The sequence below is a fragment of the Elgaria multicarinata genome, chromosome 4 (genome assembly GCF_023053635.1).
Source record: "Elgaria multicarinata webbii isolate HBS135686 ecotype San Diego chromosome 4, rElgMul1.1.pri, whole genome shotgun sequence".
Lineage (NCBI taxonomy): Eukaryota > Metazoa > Chordata > Lepidosauria > Squamata > Anguidae > Elgaria > Elgaria multicarinata.
Window position 1 is genome coordinate 92,826,242 of NC_086174.1, and position 27,779 is coordinate 92,854,020.

General features: G+C 40.3%; 1 protein-coding gene across 1 annotated transcript; it reads left to right on the forward strand.

Annotated features, from left to right (window-relative positions):
- The first annotated feature begins 508 nt into the window (after positions 1-508).
- Positions 509-27,269, forward strand: WASF1 (WASP family member 1). Its single transcript, XM_063124787.1, has 8 exons — positions 509-677; positions 8,728-8,862; positions 18,902-19,055; positions 20,595-20,712; positions 21,906-22,078; positions 22,906-23,085; positions 23,600-24,198; positions 26,360-27,269. Exons 1-8 carry the CDS (start codon positions 545-547, stop codon positions 26,515-26,517), a joined length of 1,650 nt encoding a protein of 549 aa, XP_062980857.1. The 5' UTR covers positions 509-544; the 3' UTR covers positions 26,518-27,269.
- The last annotated feature ends 510 nt before the right edge of the window (positions 27,270-27,779 follow it).

A 27,779-nucleotide genomic window follows, 5' to 3' on the forward strand; every position in this document is an offset into this window, starting at 1 on the left:
GAGGAAAAATTAGTAGTAGTAGTAGTAGTAGTAGTAGTAATAATAATAATAATAATAATAATAATAATAATATACTTTAAGGTCTTTTATTTATTTATTTAAGGATTTTTATGCCGCCATTCAGCCAAAAAAGGCTCTCACGGCGGCTTAAGGCTTTTAAGGCTTTTAAACCTTTTAAGGCTGCAAGCCTATGTTCATCCTACCTGGAAGTAAGCCCTATTGAACACAGTGGATTTCTTTCTAAAAAAAGAGCTTAAGTTTTCACTATTTTCTTAAGAAAGACATTTGTGTCAACAGTAACTACATTTTTGTAGCATTACTCAGTAATGGAAGTTCAGAATGAACATGTGTTGAAAGCAGAATTATCTTGTATTACATAAAACATGCAAGCTTTTGAGTTGAAGAAACCCTTTGTTTGCATTACTTTGAAGGCATTTTTGTTTTACTTTTATCAGTGCATGAGCACTGAACTTGCTAATTAAACCACATTGTAATTTATCTTTTCTGTCTGTTCACAGGTGTGCTGGCTCTTTGATATCTCAGGATGCCACTGGTAAAAAGAAATATAGATCCTAGGTATCTTTGTCATACAGCACTGCCACGAGGCATCAAGAATGAACTCGAATGTGTTACCAATATCTCCTTGGCAAATATAATCAGACAACTAAGCAGTCTAAGTAAGTACCCAGTGTATTAAGATAGAGTGAATTTTGAGCTAAAGTGTTATATGGTTGTATTTGAAGTTTGAAACAATAACTCTTCCAAATATTAATTTATAATCATCTTTTTAAAAAAAGAACCCAAATGTTTTATGTTCCTATCAGCTATGCAATCCACAAAATGATTGTGTAATTTTTATTGTTGAATTTAATGGTCACAAAAAATGAGCCAGCAGCGTCGTAAAATTTCTAGAAAGACTGTAGATCACTAGAAAAGCTCTGCTAACCTGGCAATGGACCTGTTCTCACATAATGACCATGGGTTGTTGTGCACAGCACCCACCACTTCCACTTTTAACCCACAACCGGCTCCATCATAGGTTGTGGAATGTGATGCCTGAACCCAGACTGATGGGTTGTTTAGGGGTAAAACAGCCCAGCAGTTAACCCAACAACCAAGCATGGTTTTTTAGCCTCTAAACAACCCCATTGGTCCATCCCAGGTTCAAACATCAAGCTCCACAACCTTCAAAGGAGCCAATCATGGGTTGCACAGTAAAAGCGGTAGGACAACAACCCATCAGATCTTAAACCAATGGCTTGCCATTATATGCGAACCAGGACATTGTGCCTTACTCTCTAGTGTTGCTGAGCATAACCTTGGAATAACACAACTGGCATTCTGTTGTATATTGGGGAGACCTTTTTATCCTGCTTTTCAGTCATTGTCTCCCTTCACTGATTTTTTTTTAAAAAACTAGACCATTGCTCTCTGTATGTTTCTGAAAGTTTGACTCTGTATGGAGAAAAATGACTATTGTTAGTGAATGTTTAGTAGCAAAGATATGCTAGATGCTGCACAGAACATAGAACTGATATGGTTCCTGCTCAGTAGTCTAATAGTCAATACAGCCAAAAATTAAGGAAGTGAACAGACTTGATAAAACTATGGCAGTGTTTTTCAGATTGAGAATGGGGTTAACTAGTAGCCATTAAACTGGTAAAATTGCGGATTTACAAAACTTTAAGGGAGAGGTGAGAAAATACATATTGCAGCCCAAAAAAGCCTTGAATGGACCAGGCTGAAGCAAAAGCTCCCTGAATTAAGAGGAAAAAGCAGAAGAACAGAATATCAAAAGGAGGTTGCATTTGTTTAGATGAGAGTAACAAAGACATAAACTACAGAAGTAATGTACAAAAACAGGGAAAGGGCAGAGTAAAATCAGTGATGACCCCCATGTTTTAGAGGTAGGGAAGATAGTTACTTAATGGTAAAAATTTATAGTCCACTTTTCTACCCAAAAAGTGCCCTCCAAGTTGTGTACATTATATAAAAGAAAACAATACATTTTAAAAACCAAATAAAATTAACAAGTATAAACAATAACATATTGGAACGGCAGAAGGAACATGAAAACATGAATGTTATTAATAGTATTAGTGATTAGGTAGTGGGATGTAAAATTGGGTGAAACATAAATCCTACGCAAGATAAATGCCAAGATATTATAGAGTCATATGTGTTGGATCCAGATTTTAGACGTCCCTTTCCTGCCCTGCCAGCGCACAGGTAGGGCAGGGGCAGGCTTTTGCGGATGTGAAGAGGGAGGAAGGACGACTTACCTGTTTTACATCTGAACAAGGTGAGGCATGGATGGTGCTTGCCTTTAAAAGTAAACGGGGTGACATGGGGTGGTTTCCCTCAAGCACACACTTGTGGTGTAAGGAAAGAGCTGGGCTTTACCCAACTCCTGGCTTGGCCAAGTGGCTCGCCCATAATGTTGGCTAGTTGACTGGAGACAGAGCGATTAGATTCCCGCACTTTCACGTGCAGATCCAGAGAAGGGTGAATTACCCAATCTTAAATAAGGAGGCCCTAGTTTACCCAAGCTCTGGTGTCTGAGTCATCCTTTCCTCTCTTCTTTCCCTATCCGCAAGTGATGTTCAACATGATGTTCCTATGTGCAGAACAAGGGGAGGTGATTTTCACGAATTCATCCTTCCCCCTGCAGACCTTTGAGGCCTCTGAAAAGCTGCTCTGGAAGGTCAGGGGACTCTACTGGACAATATAGGAGGTGTTGCTGTGGGCTTTAGGGGAAGGGGGTATTGGCAAAAATCCCACCGCCTCCTCCAGCAGGCATCTCCCCGTGGTGGATCTTGAGCCCTCTGTGAATGGAAGGGCATTTATGGATCCAACACACATATATTTCCATGAGTACTAGTGGGTTCTGTCATACTTCTTTTAGGAAATCTGCACGTTGCCACTAACTTCAGAGACTCAGAACATATGATCTTTTGAAGTAATAGATTTTACAGTTGATCAGCTCTATGATTCTTGAGTGGCTTATAGCCTTTATACTCATCTTTGATCTTTTGCAAAAACAAAGGAAATTGAAATAATACTACATTCTTACATGTTTGGTTAGAAAGTTAAAGGTAAATATTAACAGGTCTCATATTATTATTTGTGACCAAAGTCCTGAAGTCTGCTCACTAAAAAAAGTCTTTATTCATTCTACACACACACACACACTTTTAGATTTATTGTCCTGAACTAAACATGGGTGTACATATGGATATATAACAGAATAGAAAGACAGAAGCAATAATTTATTAATTTTAAGTTAATAAATACTTCACAAGCTTTAGAACCCTACAGGAACCTTTCTGAAAGGTCTGTTGTTGTTTTTCTCTTGGAACTACAACTACTTCAAAGGGTTCTCAGGTGGAATGTGGTGGTAACCTGAAGTGCCACTGTTCCAAGTGCCTTTTTACCACTAAGGCATTCGCATTTCTATCCTGCGACAGCCAAATGCTTCCTAAGGAGGGCATATTCATAGCATGCACACATGCTCTCTGGAAGATTAAAGTTTTTCTACTCTGTCAGGATCCTTGACCCAGAAGTTCATTATGACCTCACTGAAAAAAATCAGGATGCATTGCTCTTCTCAGATATGCTTATCTGGTGTTTTGTATACTGGAATAATTGGCTGTAAACGTCTTATCTTTTCTGGGTTTTTTTCATTTCTTTTTACCAGTATATTTTAGGAAATTTGCCTATTATCATTAACACTTGTAGAGCTAGGATGTAAATAGCAGTATATACTGTCCCAATACTGTTGGGAAAGCTATTTGATAGCAAAGTCATTTTCATTTTTGCTGTGCCTTCTCTTTTATAAATCTAATACCCTAGTTCTTATCTTTAGGGGTATCTTACACCACCCTCATCATTTCTTGTGCAGAAAAAGCCAAAATTAATACTGAAAAAGTAGGACAAAGTATTCCCCAAAATATCATAGAAAAGCTTCCTCGTTCCCTGGATTCTGTTCGTTTTTTTATTTCTTTTATTTTATTTTTAAACCGCCTAATAGCCGAAGCTCTCCATTTTATATGGAATCCATATTGTTTGAGCCCTGTCCAAGTGAAGGAATTCATGGCAGATTCAGTGGTGGTCAGTGCCCACTGCTGCTGATGAGGTGGAAGGTGGAATCTGAGCTGGAGTAGTCTTTGAATCCCCAACAGCCTGTTACACAGAATGAGTAAGCTGAGGCACATGAATGCAAAGCACCAGGGCGGGGTGGAGTGGGGTTTCCATAGCCACACAAAAGCACTCCTTTGGACACATTCTCCTGTTCCAGCAACAACTCCAATTGCACAGATAATCAAGTAACTAATATAAGTGCAAAACAGTGTTGGTGACTCTACACAGATGATAATGATCATCATCATCTGAGGCTGTGCAGAAAAGCAGTCTTTGGAACCCAGCAACAAATTCTGAGAGCATCCCAATTTTAACCCTTTCCATGTGTTTGTTGTTGTTGGAGGAGAAGTTACCCAGAAAAGCAGCATTTAGAACCCTTCAAATTCTGAGATCATCCAAAACCTAACCTCCCCTTTGCATAAAATAATTATGTATCATCATCATCATCATCATCATCATCCGCACAGCCACACTAGCACTCCTTTGGAGCGAGAGCAGCAAAACAATCATGGTGGTGGGTGGGGGATCCACTTACACGAGGCAAAAAATCATCACTATCCATACACACTCTTTCAAGACAAAAAAACTCTACACCTAGACACTTGGGCAGGCAAAAAATCCAGTCACCGCATATGCAACAGGTACACACACACCCCAGCAAGCCAACTGCAGCCTCAAAAGAGCCAGCTACTGCCCTATAACAGCCCCCTTACAGAGCACATGGCAGCATTTTTCTCTTACATTGCTCCAACCTCCAGCCACTATCTTGAACTCCAGAAAAAAAGGGAGACCTGTTATTACAGCTGTCCTGCACTTGCACACGACTTGGATTTTTACTCTTTACCCAAAGCCATTTGAATGATTGTTGTCTTGGGAGACCTGCTTGGTGCACTTGCTCAATATGAGGCCATAGTGCTTCAAGGCATCAAACAGCCCAAGCAAGTGCTGCAGCAGATCTTCTGTAAACAACAGGAGATGGGGTGGAGAAGGGGAGCAGGTCGCTGTGGCCACCATCACAAGATCTCTGTGGGAGATCGGTGATGTCCCTGCCCTTATCCTAGCACCGCATCTGGCAGATGATCTTTAGAAAAATTCTCCAGAAGAGCCTTCAGAATATTGTAAAATTAGTATTCTTTCTATGCTTCCAAAAATGGTCTTGCCCCTTAAATACTGAACAGTATGAAAGGATTTGGGCCACATTGAAGTACTATAATGTTAACAGGTCTTTTACAATCTGGTCCAACTAGTGCTAGGGCTGTTAAAGATCTCTTAAGAGGCATATGTTATAGTTTGTTAAATGCTTTGAGGATACAATTTCACATCTTTTGTGAGGTGGATGATACTATTGGAACAGTTCAGTCTAACAGTGTCCACAGACCTGTCTGTTCTAGTGTTGATGGATGAATTTCAGTTATTGAGATTTGGGAATGTGGACATGTTTGGGCAAGTGTGACTTATCACTTGTACACTTGATCTTAAGTTGTTGTGGAGGTGGGGGAGAGGGAGTTTCATGCCAGGCGATCTTCCACTTCCAAAGCCCTGCCTTGGGGGTGGTATTTATTTATTACATTTATACCCCACCTTTTTTCCTCCAAGGAACCCAAGGCGGCGTACATAATCCTCCTTCTCTCCATTTTATCCTCACAACAACAAAGTAATTGGCACAGAACCTCCCTCATAATAGAGCCTCATTTTCAGTGGAGCTTTCTTGAGAGAGTATCTCAGAAAAGAGTTGCTCAATTCTTACACAGTATTCTTTGCAATGTTTATCCAGACATCTTTTGGAAAATCAACTACAGGTAGATCTACTTGCAAAGAAAAAGTATTCCAACCAGTGCAAGAAAAGAGAAACAAGACTTCTTCCTTTTTACCAGATCTACTTGCAAACAAAGCCTTCTTTGGTGAATGCATGTGCTCATAAAGATCTGTTATCGGCAGGGAGCCTGGGGGTTGCACATGTGTGCACACACATGCAAAATTGCAGGGATGGAGTTGGGGCTTTAAGCTTGCCCCTGTCCAGCAATCCTGTACAGGGGGAGGAAAGGCTGCTTCTGGGTCACTGAGGAACTGGGGGGTTAAAGACTCCTCCCAGAGACCCTGACTGGCATTGCTGCTTCTGAGTTGCCAACTGCTGCTGGGTTTCTGTGGGGTCTTTAGCCTCACCCCCCCCCCGTGACCCCTCCCAATGTTGCTTTTTTCCACACAACATGCATCCGGGGGTAGAAATAATATATTTGGCAAGTGTGTTTATATGGTCTTTATGACATTATAGCATCATGGTTTCTGCAGTACCTCCTATTAATGAACCCAGTGGAGAAGTAGTTTAATCTTCAGGATTAGAGATTACTGTGTTCCCACATAATGGCGACAAAACTTGGCAAGACTGAGGTTTGTGTGCCCCTCTCCTCTTTCTCCTGCACAGCTGTGAGGGGAGGTTTGGAAGCTTCTCTTCTTGACTAAGTGCAGCTTGTCATGATGTCCGAACCCAGACAAACTGCAGTTAGTCTAAAGTACAGCTTGTGAAGCTGGCTTATTTTAGTAAACCATAGTTAAGACTAACCACTATTTCAGGTATGGTAACACCTAAACTAATAGAAAAGCAAAAGCTTCCAATCTCCTCATCACAGCCAAGCTGAAGAAGGGGAGAGCATGCAAGCTCAAGGCTCACACAGGCTTGCCCCAGGAGTGCTAAACTATGGTTTAGCATTACTTGTAAATGCAGACACTGTGTGTGTGTGTTTCTTTAAGAGAAGGTAGAAATTAATTGTTCCAAAACAAGTCCAGATCCAACCAATCTTGGGGAATCCTAGCACTAACTGTTGAAATTAGGATATGGAAGGCTCAGCCATGCAATGTTTAACTTAATCAGTTTGACTTGGTTTCTCATTGGTTAAAAATGAAAAGGAACAAGTGCCCATTTGCAGATTTAATTCAAGTCTCTGAGAAAGAAGCACCGACACGTGCTGGAGAAATCTACCACACACATGGATTATTCAGTGAGCTACTGCCCTGTTTCTGCATTACCACATTGAGTATCATGACTAAATTAGGTGACCGCTCTGAAGTTTCAGGTATACAGGGATTATATCAAATTCCTGATTCTTCCGTCAGTAAGAGTATTATGGCACTGAGACTTAAGCTGTTGTCTAATTGAAATCTTACGTTCATTGTAGCTCCTTAGTGGTTAGCCATTCTGAATGGTAAAAGCAAGCTCATCAAGATGTATTAACAGCAGTTTCCTCCCAATTATGAATTTTGTTCCCTGGAGGATTGTGAAAATGGCAGCATGCACATTTTCTTGAGACAATGTTAGGCAGTTCAGTGGCTCCATATAATGGGAAGTTATTTTAGTTTTGTATATTTCCATGTCTTCTATATTTTACCTGTGTTAAGATGTTATGAATCTTAAGCATTTGTGAATAGAACGGGGTTAACAAGATTTGAGATTTTATATAAGACTAATTCACAAATGAGACTAGATGTGACTACCTAATTAATATTGTGAAAGATTTCTAAGTGAGTTGGTGAACTCAAGAGGGAGGGCATTTTTATGTGTAAGCTACAAGCCATCCAACATAGCCTGTTATGTTGTGTGAAACCATGGGATTCAGCAGGCTTCAAGTGTGTGTGTGTGTGTGTGAGAGAGAGAGAGAGAGAGAGAGGGAGAGAGAGAGAGATGCTCCAAACAGCTTACAAAATATATTAAAACATTTTAAAATAACCAATCATTAAAACATTTACAATAAGCTAAAAGCAGCAAGAGAGATAACACAAAACTAACAATCAATGAAATTAAGCAACAGTATGTGTGGATTCTCAATAGAAGAAACTGAAAAAGAGTCTTATCAAATAGTTTGTTCAATAATGCTCCTTGGAATCATAGCAAAACACTGAATGTTGAGCCAAGATGGTTACATTTAAGGTTGCTAGGTGCTCTTTGTCCTCTGTAGAATGCTATGCAACTGACCCCTACACTACTATACCAGTTTCTTACTCTGGAAATAGTGTTCTGGCAACTCTAATTGCATTCATCCTGGGAGTGTAATACAGCAAAAGACTGGAAACGTTCCAGATCTTACTGACGTGAATCCATTTTGTTTCATACATATCTATACATTTCATGATTGCCATTTATAGTGCATGGCAGTTACGTGTGTGTCAGATTTTCATAGTGCTGCTTATTGTTATGACTCTACAGTAATGAGAATAAAACACCAGATGCCTAACTGCAGCTGGAGGAGCACCTGGCGTAATTATTGAGAAAAAGATAGCGACATATCCTGGATCATAAAACAAAGCAGGAACATTCCTAAGGATTGGCGCAAGCTGCTAATAATAGAAATTATATGTGTAAATATGGATTGGATTCCAATAATGACTTATGTGATAATGTAATTTTTTTAAAAATTGGCAATTTTGGTTCCTGACGGTTATATAAAACTTCCTAAATATTATTATTCTTATTTACTTCTTTTCTATACTGCCTCATAGCCAAAGCTAACTGGGTGGTGTACAACAATTCATGCACCCATAGTTTTAACAATTTGAGTCTCTTGAAGCTTACTTTTAAAAACTTTCCTTTTGCAGGTAAATATGCAGAAGATATCTTCGGCGAGCTTTTCAATGAGGCACACAGTTTTTCTTTCAGAGTGAATTCCTTACAAGAACGTGTGGACCGTTTATCTGTCAGTGTCACACAACTTGATCCAAAAGAAGAAGAACGTAAGTTTTCGCATATGTAGTATGTGTAATTTTATGGATAATATCAGGCATACTGCTATTAATAGATCAGAAACTTAGATCCGAGATAGAGAAAACATTGTTTGCTAAATTTTTGCAGTAATGTTCAATTGATGTAGATAGCAACGTTTACTACGATTTTCATATGCCGGTATAAACACGGCTTAAAGATATCCTACCCATCATTAGAGACAGGCAAAACAATCCCCAGAATTCCACTGAATAACCTTACCCTCCAGAACTGGAAGGCAGATTTCAGTAGAAATTTGTGCAGGAGCAGAGAAAAGGGTACCCTGCTGATTCATGAGACCTTTGCAACGGCTCAGCAGGTTTTAGCATGTGCTGATTTTTTTTGTTTTTATTACAACAAAAATAGAACAGTCTCCTATCAATTGAGGTTTAAACAGCTGTTACAGAGAAGTTGGTTAATACATTTTGGGGTGGGGGGAATCAAGACAAAAGGAAGAAAGAGAAAGAAAAAGTTAAATAAATAAATAAGTGTGCTGTGTGATCTTCCTTTGTTGTTATAATGTCCGGATGCTCAAAACGGAAGTGGGCATATATTGTTGTATGTCTGGTTGTGACGTATGTTGAATGAATCTCTACCACATAGCATAAAATGATATCAGTTCTGTTTTTCCTTGGATTAGAAGCAAATCATGGGTTGTTTTTTCTGATATTGCCACAGACTATATATTTCGGTACCATGTTGATTTATGTCTGTGCGTAGAATCTGTTTCAGGTCAGTGATGGACTGGATAAGGGTGAACAAGCTGACATTTAATGCAGACAAGACAGCAATACTGCTGGGTGATGTTTTAAGGGTTGAAGGACCCCTGGAACAAATTTTGGACTAGGGGATTACAAGGGAGAGGAGAGCAGGAGAAAGTCTCATTGAACAAGCACACAATATTAGTCACCACCACACTTTTTTGCGGTAATAGTCTCAACTTCAGTCTGCCCTTGGAAAGGAGCCAGAAACTTCAGTTAGTATAGAATACTGTCACCCGGTGGCTGGTTCGATCATATCAATTGGAACACATACCAATTTTACTTCATGTGCATTGGCTACTTGTTTGTACTACACTCAGTTCAAAGTTCTGGTTTTCTTCTATAAAGCCCTAAATGACCTGGGCCTGGGTACTTTAGAGATTGCGTCTGCGAATTCACGTCCAGCAGAACTGTTCAAGGTGGTGAGAGGTCTAACTCAAACACCTTCACCCCTGATCCCGATTTTAGAGCCTTCGGTGGTTCGCTGTGATGCCTTTAATGATCATATCACAGATAAAATCTCTTGGATAAGAGCCAACTTAGATGTCGTCATTATAGCAGAAGCTGACAGTGGAGTGTCCAGCAGCTCCGCAAGTAGGGTTACACTAGATAAGTTTCAGTTGGTGAGTACCGAGGACATGGACAAGCTGCTTGGATGAGTGAGGAAGATGACTTGCCCTCTTGATCCCTGTCCTTCATGGCTGGTCGTTCAGGGCGGAGATGCAGTTAGACAACAATTACGGCATATTATTAATGCATCTCTCACAGAGGGGAGTTTTCCATCATACTTAAAAGAAGCTATAGTAGGGACACTTTTAAAAAAGCCCTCCCTGGACCCCCTGGACCTTAATAATTACAGACCAGTATAAAATCTTCCATTTTTGGGCAAAGTGATCGAGAGGGCAGTTGCCTTCCAACTCCAAGCAGTCTTGGATGATGCAGGTTTTCTAGACCCATTTCAAACCAGCTTCAGAGCAGGATACGGAGTTGAGACCGCTATGGTTGCCTAGCAGATGATCGACGCCTGAGTATTGATAGGGGAAGTGTGTCCCTGCTGGTACTTTTGGACCTTTCAGCAGCTTTCGATACCATCGACCATGGTAGGCACACTTGGCTGTCACAGATAGATGTGACAGCCAAGTGTGCCTACTATCAGCTTCAGCTGATACATCAGCTGCGCCACTTCCTAGAGTCGGAAGACCTAAAGATGGTAGTGCATGCGCTGGTAACTTCGAGTCTTGACTTCTGCAATGCGCTCTACATAGGGCTACATTTGTGCCTAGTCTGGAAACTTCAACTAGTTCAAAATATGGCAGCCTGGTTGGTCACCGGTACACCTAGGGGTGACCGCATTACACCAGTTTTAAAATCTCTTCACTGGCTGCCAATTATATTTATTTATTTATTTAGAGTATTTTTATCCTGCACCTCAGCCAAAAAGGCTCTCAGAGTGGCTTACAATTGATCATTAAGAAGACAGTCCCTGCCCTCAGGCTTACCTTCTAAAAAAGACATCACACACAAGGAAAAGGGGATGGGGAGAGAAGAGGGAGAAAATAAGAAATTAAGGAGACTGTTCAGGCTGGTGGGAAGGCCCTGCTCCGTCCTCTCATCTCCCAATGGAGGGGCAGATCAACAGCTCCTTCTTCTTCCCCACAGGGTAAAGATGACAGTTAGGTGGTGTTTCCAACTGAAGCAGGCTCCGATGGTCTCTGCCTGCTCCAGTCCCCATCACTTCTTCTTCCCCACAGGGTGAAAATGACAGTTAGCCCTGTGGGGGGTCGGGGTCCAACTGAAGCAGGCTCTGATGGTCTCTGCCTGCTCCAGTCTCCCTCACTTCTTCTTCCCCACAGGCTGAAGATGACGGTTAGCCGGGTGAAGTATAAAGTGTTGGTTATCACCTTTAAAGCCCTACATGGTTTGGGTCCAGGCCACCTGCGGGATCGCCTTCTCCCGTACAATCCGCCCCGCACACTCAGGTCCTCTGGGAAGAATTTACTCCAGCCAACAAAAACAAGGCTGACAACTATTACCCAGAGGACCTTTTCTTCTGCCGCTCTCAGTTTGTGGAATGGCTTGCTGGGAGAGATTCGTCAACTTAACAGTCTTCCAGAATTTAAGAAAGCCATAAAGACTCATCTCTTCCGGCAGGCCTACCCAGTTGAATTTTAAGATGCCCTTTTTTAATGATGTACTACTTTTAATGATGCACTGGTTTTAAATGTTTGAATTAGTTGTATGTATTTTATGGTGTTTTTATTTGTGTTGAACCCCGCCTCGATCCAGAGGGAGAGGTGGGTAACAAATAAATAAATATATTATTATTATTATTATTATAATTATTATTTTCCCTAGATGTTTTGTCCAATGCACTTTGTACATTAGAAACTTTGCCCTCACCTAATGAGACTCAGTTAAATCTATCAGGAGTAGGGCCTTTCTAGTTGTGGCACCAAACCTCTGGTTTGCCTGTTAACCCCAGACATTATATGGGTTCGTACATCAAGCAAAATCCTGGCTCCTTTGATCAGGCTTTGAGCTAAACTGAGACTGGGTTTTTATTCCAGGTTTGCTGTCTGTTTTCTTTGTGTATGTTTTGTCTAATTGCTCTGGGCTTCCATGGAACCTGTTTTAGGTTCATGTTGTTTTGAATTTTTTCTTCTCAGCTTTACTTTTTTTATTTTTGTTTTCAATTTGTTGGTGTGATTTTTTAAAATATGTTGTTAGCTGCCTTGTTGGTCTTACAGGAAAGATGGGACATAATATTTTAAAATCAGTCAATCAATCCAGAGAAGACAGAAGTACTGTTGGTTGGGCATTGCACTTCTTAACTCACAGCTTCACAACTTGGGTGTGTTCTTGGATTCTCTGTCACTGTTATATAGTCGTGTGTAAAAGAAAGTACACCCTCTTGGAATTGTATGATTTTACATATCAGGACATAATAACAATCATCTGTTCCTTAGCAGGTCTAAAAATTAGGTCAATACAACCTCAGATGAACAACAACACATGACATATTACACCGTGTCATGATTTATTTAACAGAAATAAAGCCAAAATGGAGAAGCCATGTGTGAAAAAGTAAATACACCTTATGATTCAATAGCTTGTAGAACCACCTTTAGCAGCAATAACTTGAAGTAATCGTTTTCTGTATGACTTTATCAGTCTCTCACATCATTGTGGAGGAATTTTGGCCCACTCTTCTTTACAACGTTGCTTCAGTTCATTGAGGTTTGAGGGCATTTGTTTATGCACAGCTCTCTTAAGGTCCCGCCACAGCATTTCAATCGGGTTGAGGTCTGGACTTTGACTGGGCCATTGCAACACCTTGATTCTTTTCTTTTTCAGCCATTCTGTTGTAGATTTGCTGGTGTGCTTGGGATCATTGTCCTGTTGCATGACCCAATTTCGGCCAAGCTTTAGCTGTCAGACAGATGGCCTCACATTTGACTCTAGAATACTTTGGTATACAGAGGAGTTCATGGTCGACTCAATGACTGCAAGGTTCCCAGGTCCTGTGGCTGCAAAACAAGCCCAAATCATCATCCCTCCACCACCGTGCTTGACAGTTGGTATGAGGTGTTTGTGCTGATATGCTGTGTTTGGTTTTCGGCAAACGTGGCGCTGTGCATTATGGGCAAACATCTCCACTTTGGTCTCATCTGTCCAAAGGACATTGTTCCAGAAGTCTTGTGGTTTGTTCAGATGCAACTTTGCAAACCTAAGCCGTGCTGCCACGTTCTTTTTAGAGAGAAGAGGCTTTCTCTTTGCAACCCTTCCAAACAAACCATACTTGTTCAGTCTTTTTCTAATTGTACTGTCATGAACTTTAACATTTAACATGCTCACTGAGGCCTGTAAAGTCTGAGATGTAACTCTTGGCTTTTTTGCAATTTCTCTGAGCATTGCATGGTCTGACCTTGGGGTGATTTTGCTGGGATGGGACATCCTCTCCTGGGAAGATTGGCAACAGTCTTGAATGTTTTCCACTTTTGAATCATCTTTCTCACTGTAGAATGATGGACTTTAAATTGTTTGGAAATGGCCTTATAACTCTTCCCAGATTGATAGGCAGTAGCAATTGCTTCTCTAAGATCATTGCTGATGTCTTTCCTCCTTGGCATTGTGTTAACACACACCTGGATGCTCCAGACCAGCAAACTGAAAAAACTTTGGCTTTTATAAAGGTGGTCATACTTGTTGATGATCAGTTAATCACGGGCATTTGATTAGCAGCACCTGTCTGCTACTTAGCATCTTAATTCCTATGGAAGCAGTAAGGGTGTACTTACTTTTTCACACATGGCTTCTCCATTTTGGCTTTATTTCCGTTAAATAAATCATGACATGGTGTAATATGTCATGTGTTGTTCATCTGAGGTTGTATTGACCTAATTTTTAGACCTACTAAGGAACAGATGATTGTTATTATGTCCTGATATGTAAAATCATACAATTCCAAGGGGGTGTACTTTCTTTTTCACATGACTGTATAGATGCCCAAGTGGTGGTGATGGTGGTGGTGCAGCCAAGGGTACTTTTTACCACCTTAGGCTGGTTCTCTAGCTACACCCTTTCCTAGAAAGTAATGAGCTGGCAATATAAGCCACAGGCTTTCCAGAAGCTGTGAATAATTCCATGCATATACAGTACATTTGAGGGTATGTGGTATCATGAGAAATGTGGTTTCCATAAGCAGCATGGACTTACATAATCCCACATATGTGCAGAAGTATTCAAGGCTTTGGGATAGCTGCAATCTTCTGGGTTAGCAGGAGTAATGAGGAGTGATTGTTCTGTACTGTATGAATTAAGTCACAGCCTGGGTAGCGTGCATGTATATACTAGGCCACCTACCGTAATCTGTATACTGCAATAGATCCAGTAAATCCCATTAGATTTCTATTATTATTTTTGCCCAAACAGAACCCCAAATCTGCCACCCTATGGGTCCAGATTTAGTGACAACCTGCCATTATTTTAGTGTTGATACATCCTAGGAATGGGATGGATTGTGCATTCAGACATACTTCATAATCATTTGTTTTTCTTTTTGAGACTTGTGTTCCTCTCTGTCAATATATTTCGCAGTCAAATAGGACCTGTAAATTCATAATCCATGGTGTTGGACTTGGTTTCATCATTTTTGTCCCTCCTCTCCAAATAGTTTTAATTCATTTTACTCTGCTAGACCGCATTTTCATAGACAAAGAGGAATAATTTTGATGGAGTGAACTATTTTGTGTTTGAATTAAATAATGAATTAAAAGTACTTCCATAAAAAGATGTGCAAATAAATTAAGAGAAAGAAAGAGAAATATGTATCTTCCATACCTGACATGTTCACAATAACAATGTAGAGCAATATATTACTGATAAGAGAGGAGGGAGCTAAATAACATAAACTATTGTTGCCAAGGGATAAATTAAAGTATGTAGAATATTTATGAATCAGATTCCTGGTAGATTCCTTGAACTTATTAAATATTTGGTTTAAACTATGTCTTCACTTTTCAGCTTTTATGTATATAGAATGTTGTGCAATTTTGTAGTATGGATGTAGTGTACAAATAAATATTTAGAAAAGAGCTACAGACTAAATAAATATTATAGAAATGGGAAGCAATTTACAAAATTAATAATTAGACATATCCTCTTGATAAATGCTATATAACTGAAACAAGGTAAGGCCCAAAAGCATCTGCTTAAACAATGATATCCAGAATCAATATGCAAACACATTTATATATTATTGGAATAGTTGGATGATTTGATGCACAGTTTAAAACATTGCTATAGTGGGACGTTGGATGGTGTCTATAAAATTCATGTAGTAGAATTGAATGAAAGTGGGATAAGTTTCAGTGAAGCGATTACCCAGATTTATAGCCAATGGCACAAGCCTTTTGACAGCATAGATCCTCAGAACCCTCTTTCCTAGTTTGTAGTCTTTCCTGTTTGTGTCAAAACATAAATGGCCCTTTGTTTAAAACTTCTGGAGGATTGGAGTATCATAACAAGATTATAGACTTAGTTTGCCCCTCTGCAAAGGAGCTAATTTAATCCTTTTTGGATATATTCATTAGGTGTTTGTATTTAAAGAAGCATGAGCAGTGGGTTAAACACCTGTATCTACATCTTGGCAAAAGAAGACATTATCATTGTAAACATGGGACACCATGTCCCTTGTTTTCTTTGTTAACAATAAGAAGTGTGAATTTGCCAGGAGAACAGGCTTGCACAACCAGTTGCTTAACCCACAGGTTCTACCCTGTCAATGACTCCCCCAAGGCTGTTTTTCTTAGACTCCCCCCACCCCCAACCAGTGTCCAAAGCTGGAAGCAAGTTGAACTGAGAGAAAAACAGCCTGGGGTGACATTTGTAGGGGAGAGTCAGTGGGTGCAGGAGGGGTTAGGCACCCCTTCTCTCATCCACCAATTGCTACCTATAAATGCCCCACCACACATTCATGTTACTTCAAGATTTTGGGACACCTGTTTGCCAAGGTAACATCTAATTCAGTCCCAAATGCTCTATGGGACTTTTTCACAATATATCATTGGTCTGATCCTAGAAACCTGGAGAAGCGCACCGTAATGCAGATGACAGCTCAGGGAAGAAGGTTCCATGAAAGAATACATTCTTGAAACTTTAGGCTAGAATTTGCTACCTACCTATATATTGAAGAAAGCAGAACTGAAGCTGTCTAATTGGTACCAAAATAGAAGAGAAAACTCTACTGAGCTGATGATAGTAGTTTTGCTTTCCAAAGCTCAGTATCCTGTTTTTTTATGATGACATAATATGTGGGTTCTGTTTTAAATTAGCACCTGTTTATGTTGTTGCTGTTGATTTTTCTACAAGCTCATAATTGCTCCAGGGAAGTCTCATATTAATGAGTTTGTTCAGTTCACTCTTGACCATAGAGTTTAAATCCCATATATCTTTTTCCAAATAAAAGTATCTTTTTATTGCTATTATACTAAATATTTTTATGGATTGTTACAGATAAAAAGCATACTGCCTTTGAATATAGATGATGCACATGTGTTATAGCAGGCCACATCTTAAATGAGGCATTCCTCCTGTGTGTGGGAGAAGAGAGAGCCTGTACTATTGTTATTAGTATTATTTAATTTATTTATATAACACCATCAGTCTGCATGGCATTTTACAGAGAACAAGAGGAACAGGTCTCTGCCCCAAGTTGCTTAGAAATTTGACACAGGAAACAACAGAAGGGAAGGGCAGTGGAGGTTGGTATAAATCGGGACAGTAGGCTAATTAGCATGTCACATCAGCAAATTCTGGGATGTGTGCTGCATGTGAGCTGCTTCCACATACTGTAAACCAGGGGTCCCCAACCTTTTTGAACTCATAGGCACATTTGGGAATTTTGGAAACTGCTGAGCACCACCACAAAATGGCTCCCTTGGAGGATGTGACTGGTCACATAATGGCTAGTCAAAAGAGGTGGTGGGGGAGAAATAGTTCAGACTATTTTGTGCCCTAGGCAAGGCAAGCTACTTGCACACACACACACCCCCCCAAAATTGCCAACTTTGATTCAGCTATTCAAGAAGAGTTTCTGAACAATTGTATTTTCCTTTTATTATGTTTTTTCTGAAAACAGCTAATTTTTATAAAACTGGGACCAATTGAAGGGCAGTACTGCGCTCCTCTGAGATCTGCGCCCTAGGCGGCTGCCTAGTTGGCCTAATGGTAGTACCGGCCCTGGAAACAGCAAGGGTAGAAGCTGGGGAGGAAGAAATAAGGCAAAGGGGTAGATGGCAGAGAAAGAGTGGTGCTTGAGGGTAGGAATGGGGAGAAATAGCAAGATAAAGTAGTGAATGGGAAAGAGAGCAAGGTTTGGAAGGGAGAGAGAAAACGTCTAGAGATAGGGAATGGAGAGGAAAGGGGTTGGATAGAGAGAAAGCTAGAGGCTGGGAGTAGAGATAGAGAGAGAAGGTCTGTATGGATTATTATTATTATTATTTATTTATTTATATAGCACCATCATTGTACATGGTGCTGTACAGAGTAAAACAGTAAATAGAAAGTAACTCTTTCCTTCTCTTCCTGCCTGCTGAACAGTTGATCAGAGGCAGGTTCAGGAACAGGAACCTGGTTTATAGTATGTGGAAACAGCTTGCAGGCAGCACAAGTCCCTGTGAATTGTGGGCTAAATATCCCAAAATTTGCCACTGCAATATGTGAACCGGGTCAAAGCAGTTGTTTCAGTAACATGCTTAGGCGTGGTTATAGGCTTAGTTGCAGCAGGCCATGGAAATTGGAAGCTTAAGCCAAAGACGGTGCGTGCCATCTGCAGATTTTTAAGCACTTGAGGCTAATTTCTGTAAATGTGTTTTCAGACAGATTACTTTGGTTTAGCTATAGAGGCAATCTGATCTGGAGATCATTGTGAGCTGATTACTAATGCGGCTGTTTGTGCTTGTGAAATTTGAGTACTTCTGTTGAAAGTCCAAAAGGAACATGAAGGAGTGTTCTTGTGATGTTTAAAGTATTGTTATCTGCCCTGAAGATGGAAAAAGGTAAAGCGCGCACACATACACACACCAAGATCATTGTTTATTTCCCTCTTGCAAGGAACCCAAGGCGGTTTACATGGTCCTTCTTCTCTCCATTTTATTGTCTTAACCCTGTGAGGTGGGTCAAGCAGAGAATCAGTAATTGGCCCCAAATCACCAATGAGCCTCTTGGCCAAGTGGGGACTAGAACCCAGATACAACCCACTGTGCTCAACTTACAGTGTTTGGAAGAACATTGGAGGAGTAGTCAGTGCCATGAGTTTTATGTGCTAATTTATAACAAAATGCTGCATAAAACACTACGTTAAGACAGTCTTAGCTACTTAGAAAACTCAGACTAAATGCAGAGAGAAACTACAGCAGCTCATGCTACAATTCCAGTTAGGCTGCTGCTGATCCATTTTACTTTCCCCAGTTTCGATGTTATTCTCGTATCTGTATTGTAATTTAAGAGTAATGCTCATTGCTTTATTACTCTACATTATGCATAAGTATTTAAGTACTGAATTGCACAGACTTCTCCAGTTCTCACAATCATGATTTTTTTCTTGTACCTTTACTTTTAATGGGTCAGCGCCAACAATTTCTACTTTGTTTCCCCCCCAATTGGTTTCTAACTTTTCAAGATTCCTTTCCCTTCCTAATACAATATATTGATAGCTAACTATCTGTCTAAATATTGGTATTCCCTTCAGTTTCATTGCAAGATATAACAATGAGAAAAGCTTTCCGAAGTTCCACAACACAAGATCAGCAACTCTTTGACCGCAAGACTCTGCCAATTCCGTTGCAAGAGACTTATGATACATGTGAGCAACCTCCTCCGCTCAACATTCTTACCCCTTACAGGTCAGTGTTGTTGTTGTTTAAATGCAAACAATGTGTGTTTTATTTTGCACACCGTATTCATGACAAGTAATAATCCTCAAGTAGTTCTAACCAAAAGAAGGAGTTTAATTGGGACCTGGATTTTTCTCTGTCAAGAGTGACAGAATTGGATCTGCACTTAAATCCTATCTTTTCTTTTCCCTTACCATTAGGGCGACTAATTTTTCTAAGATTACATGTGTGTTTGAATGTCTAAATAAACCTGTTTTTGTTAACTTTCATTGTTATGACTTTCCCTTATAGTGTTTAACTGTTGTCTGTGTCACTGTTTATAAACATTTGAACTTGTACTAGTGATTAGACCTACTATCTAGGAGTTATGTAAGTAGAACAAGTACTGTGGCTATGGCCTTGCAGTTCTGTCCTTTAACATCTTTCCCATTTAGGCCTACAAACAGCCAGCCAGCCTAAACTACAGAGAAAATGGCATCATCATTAGGAATTAATTTGTGCCACAGTGCATCATAGGAATCTGTTTTCAATTCTGGGGGTCTTGAATATTGGACAAAATATCGGACAAAAGTGTCTCAGAGCATATGCAGAGTGAACTTTCATTTTGTTTCCTCCCCAAGCCATACATTTAATCCAACCAACCTTTCCAAAATGATTGGTCAGACCTTCAAAGATCATTACGAACAAACACTTTTATGATCCCCCCTCTACTAAATTGTTTAAGACTTGATTCTGTGTGAGCAGTAAGCAGATACTTGCAATGGACATCTGTAACGTCATGCCTCAGGGAATTTTTAAAAATATATTTGGGACACCATAAATAGTCCAGAATAGTATTCAAGTTCTTCTTCAAAATCACCAAGCTCATAGGAAGGCAGGGCAGTTATGAGTCTATGCAATAGCTTAAAGTTTTCTTCCATTTATTACCCACAGTAATATATATTTCCCTGACTTCATTAACTTCTAATTTATCACGTTCTCTAGAGGGGTGCTTTATTTTGATTGTCAGTTATTTTTCTTAGATTTTAAAAGATACTTTTTTGGCTGTGTACATAAAGGCAGTATTAGATGCCCTCTATGAATGTCCTCTAAGACATGGCTATGGAGTTGTTTACAATTTACGAAAATTGTCCAGACATTCATACTCTGCTCCTTTCTTAAATTCTGTTAGAAATTTATTTCCTTCATTTGGAGGTGATGGAACATATTGGCCTGGTTCACACATAACCAGAAGCCACCATGAGTGAATTTCCCATGGCGTTTCTTGTCATGGCAGCCACCAACATTTTTAATATTTGGGGTGTGGTGGGGATAAGCCGTAGCTTCTCGTTATGCCCAACCACCCTAACAACCAACCTTTGCTGGGTTCGCATGTAAAGAAAAGCTATGGTGCACCCCTGCTGCACTCCCAATATTCAAAACGGTGGCCACCTCTGTGATAAGAAGCTCCATGGGGAAATTCACTGACAGTGGCTTCTTGTTACCTGCACACCAGGTCTCTATCTGTATTTAGTAACATTTTACCTAATAAAATTGTTTTACCTTTAGAGATGATGGAAAAGAGGGTTTAAAGTTTTACACCAATCCTTCATATTTCTTTGATCTGTGGAAAGAAAAGATGTTACAAGACACAGAAGACAAAAGAAAGGAAAAGAGAAAGCAGAAGGTATTATGCTCTGAGCATGTGGATTATATGATTTTAAACGATGTCCTATCCTTAAGAAAATGTTAACATAATGTGGATAGAGTAAACATTTCAAGTTTCCCGTATATTTTTATTTATTTTATTCTAATTATTTATATTTCACTTTTAAAAGTATAAATTGTCCAGGGTGACCAAGAGAACAAAAGTCACAATAATAAAACAGCTATTAAAACCAATCATATATCAAAAACAGAGTAAAACATATTAGCATAAAAATCCAAGAACCATCCATAAGAGGCCTTCTGGAAATTTGATGTTTTTAAAGTCTGTCTAAAAACGGGAATGGATGCTATTTAAATACAAGCGTCTGTAGACTGACTCAGACCACTGTCAACCCAGTACTGTCAATCCTGATTTGAAGCAACATCTCCAGGGTGTCTTTTATCATGAGAGCTGGAGGGGTTTCAATTTGGGCTTATATAGATGAAAAACATGTGTATGCTACCCAGACCAGTCCAAGAATTATTACCGCCTCAAGTGAGGCTGCACTGCTGCCTGCCCACCTGCGCTTGCTCACTCAGCTGGTCAATCAGTCGCACCCTCACAGGGAGCTGCCTGGGAGAGGGGGCTTCCTGAGTCAGTCAAAATATCAGCCAGGGCCTCTCTTGATATTTTGGCTGACCCTGCCAGAAGGGCCCCACACCGGGGAAGAAGGCGGAAGAGGTCAGCTGGCAAGAAGGGAGGTGGGTAGGTGGGAACCAGAGGGAGAAGCAGCAGAGATGTGCAGCTGGCAGGAGATAGGGGGAAAGACAGTGGCTGGCGAGCCCCGTGACAGTGGGCCCTTTGGGTAGGGAGAGCAGCGCGGTTCACCACTCTTCCCATTCCACACCACCTGGTGCACCCGCATGAGGCCGTGTCATAGTAGGGCTGGCCCTGCTGCTACTTATAGGCTCTATTCAAAGGCTTTTTATTCTGTCATTGTAGTTAGCATTATCATTTACAAAACAACTTAAACCTTTGCAGTGGTAGGTGAAGATGAAGAGAATTCCAAAGTAATCTAAAATGGTCTTATCTAGCCTTAAAAATAAATATTTACATGTGAGCGTTGTGTATATGTATGTGCTGCAATTAAAGGATTTTGTTTGGCAGATTGTATTGTAGTTTGTTGAAAAGAACTGTTTCAGTTGTCCGTTTGTCTTTGTGTTCTTTTACAGCAGAAGAATCTGGATCGTCCTCATGAACCGGAAAAAGTGCCACGGGCTCCTCATGACCGACGGAGAGAGTGGCAGAAGTTAGCTCAGGGTCCAGAACTTGCTGAGGATGACGCCAGTCTCTTACATAAGCACATTGAAGTTGCTAATGGCCCTGCATCACATTTTGAAACAAGGTTTTCTTCCTAATTTTGTTTATTAGCTTATATACGTCATAGATTAATGTTCATGCTTGGATATTACAATGTTAAAATTATATTATTGGGTCATTCTATAGATGAGATATTTGGAAAAAAATGGGGTAGAATTTAAAACATAATCTGAGGCCATCATTTGGAATTTTGATGCCATAGATCAAATACTGACAGGTCATTGCCATCTGCCATACAAAATTGTTCTCCCCCCGCCCCCCCCCTTGGCCCAGAATCTTTTCTTCACATATCCTCCCTGGCTGTATGGATTTTTGAGCCCGAAATTCACTTGATAACATATCCCTGCTGCGCGCGCACACACACACACACACATATATATATATATTTTCTATGAATGAGCCTAACATACCAATGAATTGTCGCTCTACAACCTGTGCCCCATTCCTACTGCTGCTGTGATTTGTTCTTAGTTGATCAGCTCTTCCTTTGCCTCCTATAGTATCTAATATTTTGGCCTTCTTTTGTCCCCTGTTGCTTCAGAGCAGGAGTAATCATCATTATTTGCTCCTGGCTTTGGGGTTCTACTCCGTCAGTGTACATGGTTTGTTACAGAGTATTGTAAGCAAAAAACAAGAAGATAATTACACAGAGTACTTCCTTTACACTTTGTTAAGTTACTTTGTGGAAACTAATTTGCCATGTACTATTGACTGTTTTATCCTCTATTTCTGTCTGCACTCTTACCCCATAGATATTCAAGCAACAGGATGATTTTATTCATTCTCTTGAGGTGTTTAAAATCAATGGGGTTTAACAAACATGATTTGAAAGTGGGATTTACTTCTGTTCAGACCTCAGGCGTATGTGGAACAAATGGATGGGCCTTACTCCCTTTCTGCACTGCCGTACAGCCAGATGACCGAACTACTGAGCAGAGCAGAGGAACGTGTCTTAGTAAGGCCACATGAGCCACCTCCACCCCCACCAATGCATGGAGCAGGAGATGTCAAACCCATTCCACCCTGTGTCAGGTAAGAAGCCCTTTACAATAAACTGACATTGAAGGGAAAAGATATGCTGTGCTATATAACATTCATTTGATATAATGTATATACTGTAATACAATTATATAGCCCATGTTTTGCCTTATGGAGTGTTTTGATGTTGATAAACTTGTTTTTTAGTGTTGTACAGTAATTGTATCAAATGTTTTGTGACTGTATATGTCTTTTTATTTACTAAAATGGTACTTCGCACCCTAGTTGTGGGGTGACTCAGAAATAATAAATAAATAAATTTCAGTCTAGGACTAGCCATCCGAGATGATGTAGCATGCTCTTAAAAGATGAACGCTTAAATAATATCATGCAATTGTCAGTTTGTTTGGATATGTGAGAGCTTGCAGAAAAATAGCTGAAGTAGGACCATCTCTTTTTGTACTAAAATTTGTATTGCTCAGAGTAGTACTGTCTAAAGTGTTATTAAATGTTAAATATATAACTTTTTTAAAGATAATGTGCATTCTTCTGGTAATTTTTATTTCAGTTCCACCGCAGGTATGGCTGAAAATCGCCCTCAGTCCCCTGCTACAGGCAGAACACCAGTGTTTGTGAGTCCCACTCCACCCCCGCCTCCTCCACCCCTTCCATCTGCTTTGTCCACTTCTTCATTAAGATCTGCCATGACTTCCACTCCCCCTCCTCCAGTGCCGCCGCCTCCCCCTCCTCCGACAGCTGCTTTGCAGCCTCCAGCTATACCTCCACCCCCAGCTCCTCTCCAGATTGCTCCTGGAGTTCTTCACCCTGCTCCTCCTCCGATTGCACCTCCTTTAGCACAGCCCTCTCCTCCAGTCACTAGAGTGGCCCAAGTATGTGAAACCATTCCAGTTCCACAAGGTGAAATGCAAGGACTTCCACCACCTCCACCTCCTCCTCCTCTGCCACCTCCTGGCATTCGACCCTCATCACCCGTTACAACACTCTCCTCTCACACTCCCACGTCCATTGTCCCTGGTGCTCATGTACCAATAATGCCGCCATCCCCGCCATCACAAGCCACTCCTGCTCCTGAATCCAAACGTCACCCATCAACACTACCTGTCATCAGCGATGCCAGAAGTGTCCTCCTTGAAGCAATACGAAAAGGTATCCATTATTCATTGACTAGCAGTGTTTTTTAATTTCATAAACCAAATAGTATTTTATCACATTTAGTGTTTTAAATTAAATTATTTCCAATGAGTATATTTTAAGCATTTCATGGAATTTGTGTTTTATAAAATTGGCAGATTGCCATATAGATTCCGCCCCCCCCCCCCAATACCCACTTCATTTCCCCTTGGATAGAGTTTATAATGGTTTCATATAAAAATCAGGTGGGGAACCATTTTTTAGCCAAGACCCAAATTGGTTCTGGGCAAGCGTGTTAAGGGCCACATGGGTAGCACCACCCCATTGCTGGCATGTGGCCCAGCAACAGAATTGCCCACACTCTCATACACATGCACCTAAAGGTTTATTTATTTATTTGAAATGTTTTTATGCTGTTCCTCAGCCAATTAAATCTTATGTGTAATCAAAAGAATAGGGAGGGAAGAGGGGGCACTACCCTTTCCCCACGATAGTCAGGCTTTTAATGGATGCTCTTGGTACCAATGGAGACCTTTTTAAAGCTTGATTGCAGCAGGGGAGGGATGATTTTTTATGAGAGCAGTTGAAGTGTTGGGAAGGAGAGAGCTAGCCCTTTCCTCCCAAGCAGACACCCCCTCAAAGTGCCCCCCCACATTGTAGTTAGGCTTGATAGCCTGCAATTAGCCTCAGTTAGCACCAATGGGTGCTTTTGTAAAGCCTGATTGCAGTGGAGGAGGGGTGGCTGCAGGGTTGGGCACAGTTAGCCCTTTTCTTCCCAGCAGCCACCCCCTGGAAAAAATGTCCCCCTGCACTGCAACTGGCCTTGGCACAAGTGGAGGGTTTTAAAAGCCTGATTATAGCAGGGGAGGAATAATTTTTCAAGTGGGTGGGGGGGAACACAGCATTGGGGAGCCAACCTCCCTGAAAATGCCATCCCTCACTGCATTTCGTTTTTTATAAAGTTCCATTGGCACCAGTAGAACCCTTTTAAAAGTCCTAATGCAGAGGAGCAGGGAAATGGTCTTATCTTCAATCAGATATAAGGCAGGGAAGTTGGTGGACTGAATAGGGAGCTCCTACAGGCCATGTGAACCCCAGAAGCCAGAGGAACCCCATTGCATGCATAGATAGATAGATAGATAGATAGATAGATGAGAGTATATGAGCATCTAATATAGCATCTCTCTCTCTCTCACACACAGCCCTACTTTTAGATTGAGCTAGGTTGACTAAAAAATTCAATGATATAAATTGAGGCTTATGATCATGTACAGAAGAGTTGTCCCCAGGCTTACCCTCCATTGTCTGCAAATTAATCAAAGAGCATTATTATTTATTATTATTATTTATTTATATAGCACCATCAATGTACATGGTGCTGTACAGATAACACAGTAAATAGCAAGAACCTGCCGCATAGGCTTACAATCTAATAAGTTGTAGTAAACAATAAAGAGGGAAGGAGAATGCAAACAGGCACAGGGAAGTGTAAACAGGCACCGGGTAGGGTGAAGCTAACAGTATAGAGTCAGAACAAACTCAATATTTGAAGGCTATAGGGAAAAGAAAAGTTTTTAGCTGAGTTTTAAAAGCAGTGATTGAGTTTGTAGTTCTCAAGTGTTCTGGAAGAGCGTTCCAGGCGTAAGGGGCAGCAGAAGAAAAAGGACGGAGCCCAGTAAGGGAAGTGGAGGTCCTTGGGCAGGCGAGAAGCATGGCGTCAGAGGAGCGGAGAGCACGAGCGGGGCGATAGTGTGAGATGAGAGAGGAGAGATAGGCAGGAGCATTGGGCATTGTGCTGGTCATTTTACCCCCTTTTGCATCTGAGTTGTTGAAATTATAAAGACATACTCATGTCAAACTTTTTGCATTACCTAGATGAAGTAATTAGTCGTTTGGCAAGGGGTGTTCCTGAAGAGCAGTGAAAGGGGTTAATCTCCCAGAACTATTATGCCCTCTTAAAAACAACAAAGGAGAAAGGAGACGTAATTGTATAAGACAATGGTTAACATTCATTTCGGTTTGTGTATATACTACATATCGCAGCATTTGAAGTTAGGGACCTGCACAGAATTATAGACTCTATGGAACAGTTTATAAAGCGATCATGAATATTCAACATATGTGTGATAAACATGGTGATGTCCACAGTACTATTATGTTTTTTCTTGTTCTTTAGGTATTCAGTTACGAAAAGTTGAAGAGCAACGTGAACAAGAAGCTAAACATGAACGTGTTGAGAATGACGTTGCCACCATATTGTCTCGTCGCATTGCTGTGGAATATAGCGATTCAGAAGATGACTCAGAGTTCGATGAAGTTGATTGGTTGGAGTAGAATGGATATGCTACAAAACTGAATGCTGATGTCCATTGTGGTGCTTGTTCTTTGAAAATGTTTGATCATTTCTAGTGTTTTTGTATTTTCTTTATATAATCCATCTTTTTCTACTTTTCAGTTCATAAAATGTTGGCACATCTTTGAAACTAAATGTTTTACAGTGAGACAGCTCTTTAAAAAGAGTGTAACTTTGTTCCAGTAGACCACTAAGTATTAAGCATGGGCAGCTGTTGGTAGAATAGCAGATTAAATTTTCTGGCATATCTTTAACTGTGCACTTTGTGAATTTTAAGTTATGAAGGCAATTAAGACTGAAGTTTCCAGGGCAGCTGTATGTACTAATGAGCCTTACTACACTGTTGATGATTTAAAAACAGGAAAGAAGGGTGTTAACCATCAAGCACTACAGTTCCTTGTTATTTCAGTGGGACCTGACTAGGAGAAAAACTTGGAGGAATACACCCTAGCTATCACTACCTTTATCAAATCTGTACGCTACAAGATACATGTAGTTCTAGCAGCACTGGACACTAAAAGAAAAAGAAATGAGGATTTGGGGGAGTTTTATTGATGTTTTTATTAAATAATTATGGCCTTATTTGAATGTTTGAGGTTATTTCTTCCTGGTACCTATTGTGTAATGATAATTTGCCTGCTTAAGATTTTAATTTTTCTCCCTTTGTGAAACTTTCTGACTTAGTCATTCTGTGTAACTTATGTGACTGTTAGAAATAACAGTTTGATTTAAATAAATGGTTTGTTTTAAATGTTCCTAGTTGTTGCTTTTTTCAGCATAGAGTCACTTGCACATTCATTTCAAACATTGTTAATTTGGGGAAGCATTAAATAAGTCACATTATTTTAACTCTGCAGCAATTTTGCACACACATGCAAAGCTTTCTTGGTCTATGTAGCAGCCTAAATAGCTACATATTTATGTTGCATATATGTCTCTACACTCACACTGATAGATGTTTCATTTGAATGCTCCTCTGTAGTAAACGGGAATCCCTTACATAAGCCTTCTCCAACCTGGTGCCCTCCAGATGTTGTGAATTTCAGCTCCCCAAGCCACAGATCACGTCCCCCTAATCCAGGACAGAATACTAAATCCGAACTGTATCCTGCCACATGTGCTGGGCCAGATATTTGATTAGTGGTTAAACAAACCTGTCCACATACCTTGTCAGTGTCCTCTAGCTGTACCATCTGAAACTCATCCAAGAAAACTGGACAAAACTGTGGTTTGGATACCTCAC